The sequence below is a fragment of the Orbicella franksi genome, chromosome 4, assembly GCF_964199315.1.
Source record: "Orbicella franksi chromosome 4, jaOrbFran1.1, whole genome shotgun sequence".
In the NCBI taxonomy this organism is placed as follows: Eukaryota; Metazoa; Cnidaria; class Anthozoa; order Scleractinia; family Merulinidae; genus Orbicella; species Orbicella franksi.
In genome coordinates, this window is record NC_138148.1 from 24,879,500 (window position 1) to 24,883,698 (window position 4,199).

General features: G+C 39.2%; 1 protein-coding gene across 1 annotated transcript; it reads left to right on the forward strand.

The window, feature by feature from the left end:
* Positions 1 to 591: 591 nt before the first annotated feature.
* LOC145484514 (zinc finger protein 862-like) lies at positions 592 to 2,722 on the forward strand. Its single transcript, XM_081463118.1, has 3 exons — positions 592 to 889; positions 994 to 1,214; positions 1,673 to 2,722. Exons 1-3 carry the CDS (start codon positions 592 to 594, stop codon positions 2,720 to 2,722), a joined length of 1,569 nt encoding a protein of 522 aa, XP_081319244.1.
* The last annotated feature ends 1,477 nt before the right edge of the window (positions 2,723 to 4,199 follow it).

The following is a 4,199-nucleotide window of genomic DNA, read 5'->3' on the forward strand; positions in this document are numbered from 1 at the left end:
GTTTTTTAATTCAAAATATTATCCCGAGCATCCAGTCTTTTGCGAAACGTCCGGCGATACCGACATCTCCGTGGAAACACTGTTTTCAATCACACTTAAATGTCAAGCAGAAAAGAAGTTTTCAGAAACTCAGGACAAGTGCGAGGCAGTGAAAGTTCAAGCGTTGTCTACATGTACTGTTGGGGAATGGTTATCTTTCTTGAATCTCTTAGCACTTAGCCTCTGTAATATCACGACCACTTTATTGTTTACCCCAATGTTAATTTCCGCTATCAAAAGTTGTTGCATAGAATTGTGATTCCAAGATTGTCGCCTGAATCAGAAATACCACCGGGCCAAGTAAACACTCTATGGTCAAGAGTGGGAGGTTTTGACAATTGCCCTGGAACTTAGTATGAGCCCAATCACTTTGTTCCAATCATAAATAAGTGGAAAGCCAATGACAAAGACAAAGAAAAGCATGGCAAATCTTCGAAAAACGTGATCACTGTGAAGCCAAAATAACAGCCGACACTGTTTTCATTTGAAAAGAAGTTGACCACCACCTGTGAAACACCACCCAGCAAACCAGTTCAAAAAAGAACTGTGGAAATGGCTGGACTGGGGGACTCTAGTAAGGCCAAGAAACAACCGGAACCATCAGCACCAAATGTGGGCCAGAAAAGAAAATTCCTTTCAAAGTGGAAACAAGAATTCCTGTGGCTGATGTTTTCAGAAGAAAACAACTGCATGACCTGCAGTATTTGTATTCAAGTACCAGGGGTAGCAGGGAAATCACAGTTTATTTCTGGCTCGAATTCCTTTAAAAAGGAAACCATTCAAATTCATGGGTCAAGCAATGGCCATTTGAGAGCTGACAGCCCTGCGAGCCAAGCAGAACCCCATTGCAGTCTTCAATAGCCAGAAGTTTTTCCAAGGGGCAGAAAGACCAAGAGGAAAGAGATCGAAAAGAGATGACGATAAAGATGAATACAGCATACTTTGCTGCAAAAGAGGAGTTGCCCTTTAGCAAATACGAAGGTCTCTTGTCCCTCCAAAAGAAGAACGGCCTCGAAATAAACATGACCTATGCTAATGACAAGTCATGTGCCAAAATGGTGTTGGTAATTGGTAATGTGTACAAAGACCAGCTCACAGATGAAGTCACAAGGACGAATTACATCAGTGTGATGGCAGACGGCGCAACTGATGCTGGGGGCTTAGAAAATGAGACCGTATACACTCGTTTTATTCGTGATGGCAAGCCAATAAACTGTTTAGTCAGGCACAAAGTGGTTGAACATGTCACTGCAGAAGGTAATTAGGCAAGAATAATTACTTTTAAAAATCCAAATAAGGGGCGTATTTAGTCCATTTTTCCTGTTGGAATTTTTACTGTTTTTGAGCTAAAAAACAATTAAAAATTCCGACGGGCAAATGTATTGGCTATATGCGTATGTTGCAAATAGATAGGTCGCTTTTATATCCTTCACTGAACAAGCTGAAAACTATTACAAATACAGAAATTCTTTTCGAAAGTAACATTCTAAGAATTCTACCTTTTGTTTGTTTTTGCGTTCTGCTTTGAATGTTAAAAAGTCAAAATCTTATTATAGAGAAGTAATTCAGTTTTTTTAATATATATGTACTATAGTTTTCTATTCACCTCCAAGACTGCTTTTCGGGCTTATAGCTGGGAACTGTGACTTGTAAGCGGCAATTAACAATATCCTTTCATGTTTTTCTATTAGGAATTCAAAACGTCATCAATTCAGTATTTCAAGATGCTGATCTTGGCAACTGGAAAACCAAGGCAGTCAGGTTTGGGGCTGATGGCGCTGCCGTCAATCTGGAAAAGAAGGGAGGAGTGGCAGCTCTCTTAAAGAAAGAAGTCCCACACATCCTGGGCTTTCACTGCCTTCCACATAGGCTGGAGCTTGCACTCCAAGATTTGCAGAAAAAATGCAAGTCAGTCGAGTGCGTTTACAATGTCCTTCATCTCATTTGGAAGACCTACCATTACAGCCCGAAATCTGTACGCACCCTCAAATCCATTACAGAAGAGCTCGATGTAAATATCCTAAAACCTTCCCAGGTTATTGGAACCTGTTGGTTACCACATGTCACCCGTGCGTTGAATGTGTTTGTGGGTCGTTCCCCCAAAGATTCCTTATGTGACGAAGCCAGACAATATGCTGCGGTATTATTCCACATGGAACATCTGAGCATCTCTTCAAAGAACGCGGACATCCAAGGACGGGCAAAATTTGTTGCTGGCAAAATGAGAGATGTCCACTTCACAGCATTTTGCCATTTTCTGGCTGGTTTATTCTCTATTCTTAGCAAGCTGAGTCTTCGAATGCAGTGTAACGATCTCATCCTGCCCGTGTCGGTTTCACTTGTTAAAGAAGCGATGGCAAGAGCTGAATGTCTGAAGAGTCATCCCATCCCTGATGGACATTTGCCTGCATTCCTGAAAAATGTCAAGAGTGCAAGTGGCTTTCAGGGCATAACTTTGACAGGCTCATTGGAAGGCACAGTAAAGCATGGGGATGGCTTGCCTGAAAGTCTGCAATCAGAGATCAAAACAGCCATCGACCTAGTCAGCTGGTCAGGTGTACTAGGAAGCTTTATCTTAGAAATAATTACATGTTCGCTTAAATCAGGAGAATTCAAGTTCACACATAATTTTAGAATAATCAAATCAAATCAAGTATGTCATTTTTGCTATTCGTCCCATTGATAAGTCCTTTAGCTGTTTTCAAACGAGGTAACCGATTGCGTTGAATCAGGCAATCGCATCAAATAATATTCACATTCAAAATAATATAACTGCAGTTCTGAACCGTGTAATATAAAATTGTTACCGTTTAGAAGTTACATGTATATTTATTATGAACTCTTCAATTTGTAACTTAGCGAGTTAACTATGTATAGGTATAAGAAAGATTTTGTTGATTACTTCCATGAAAAAGAGAAGAGTTCTATTTATCATATCATATGATTTTCAGTAAGATAACCAGCTCATGTGAGTTACATGTGCATCGCCAAGTACATGGCATTGAGACTTTTCCGAGTCGTTCGTACATTGATAGTAAAAATTGATAACGTTTGTGAAGATTTCTTGTGTATTCTACAGTGCTGTCCTGTACTGCACATTTATTCCAAAATCCATACTTGACTACTACAAGACTTGACATTAAAGCTCTTTTTCTTAAAAGTCTTCGGTCCATTATCAAGCTCTTCCTCTCAGCTGTATTTGACTTCCACTGCCATTCGTTTCCTTTAGTAGCTTTTACTGAAGTCCGTAACAGATTTCCTACAAGAACTCCAAGAAAACCCAATCAAATGAGATTTAACTTACTCAATTTAACGTCCTTTATCCTGACATTTTTATCTCTGATGACAGCTTGAAGCCCATCAAATCCATATTACATGCAAGTTCTTTCTGTGAAATCTTGATCTGAAACTAACGTTCAATCACAAATCTGATGGATCACACCATAAAAGATCTGCATCATTTACTGCGCCTTTGTTTCAGTGGCAAGCGGTTTCCTTACAAAGAGGAGATCTAGTAATGAATGGAATCGGCCATGTTGATTCCTTCGTACATGCTATCTCCATACAGTCGTGTTTGGCTCCCATAAGCTACAAAGATAGCGGCTAGAAACTCTTATTTACTTATTAAGTTTGGGTAAGATTGTTTTGTATAACTATGTTACTTTTTTGTTCTCGTATTTTCATAATTACTTGTGCGAGTGAGTTCCACACGATCAGAAACCGGATGATGAAGTTAAACAAGCTTAAACACTTTCAACCAGCCCCAAAATTAATATTCTTTTGATTATACAAACTGGCGACTAAATTTCTCGAGTTGGTCGCCAAAAGGCGACGTTACGATTTTTTTAATTTCAAGCCCTGTTCACAAACATACAGTTTCAAAATCAGGATGATGACTTATACAGCGAATAGGGGGATTGTCCTCTAAATCTAAGCCATATAATAAAAAAGCAGCAATGCCAAATGGAAAACAATGGCTGGTTTTTCATAAGCAAAAAAAAAGGACTAAATCAAAACAATGAATGAATCGTTTCATAAAGTTTGTTACCCTTCTAATCAACAGTATTTCACCTGATACTTTCATCATGGCTTCGTTGATCTCTTCGCAGCAAACACACTCTCTCCTGCTGATTTTCCTAGTTTTCACGATGCTCGCAATT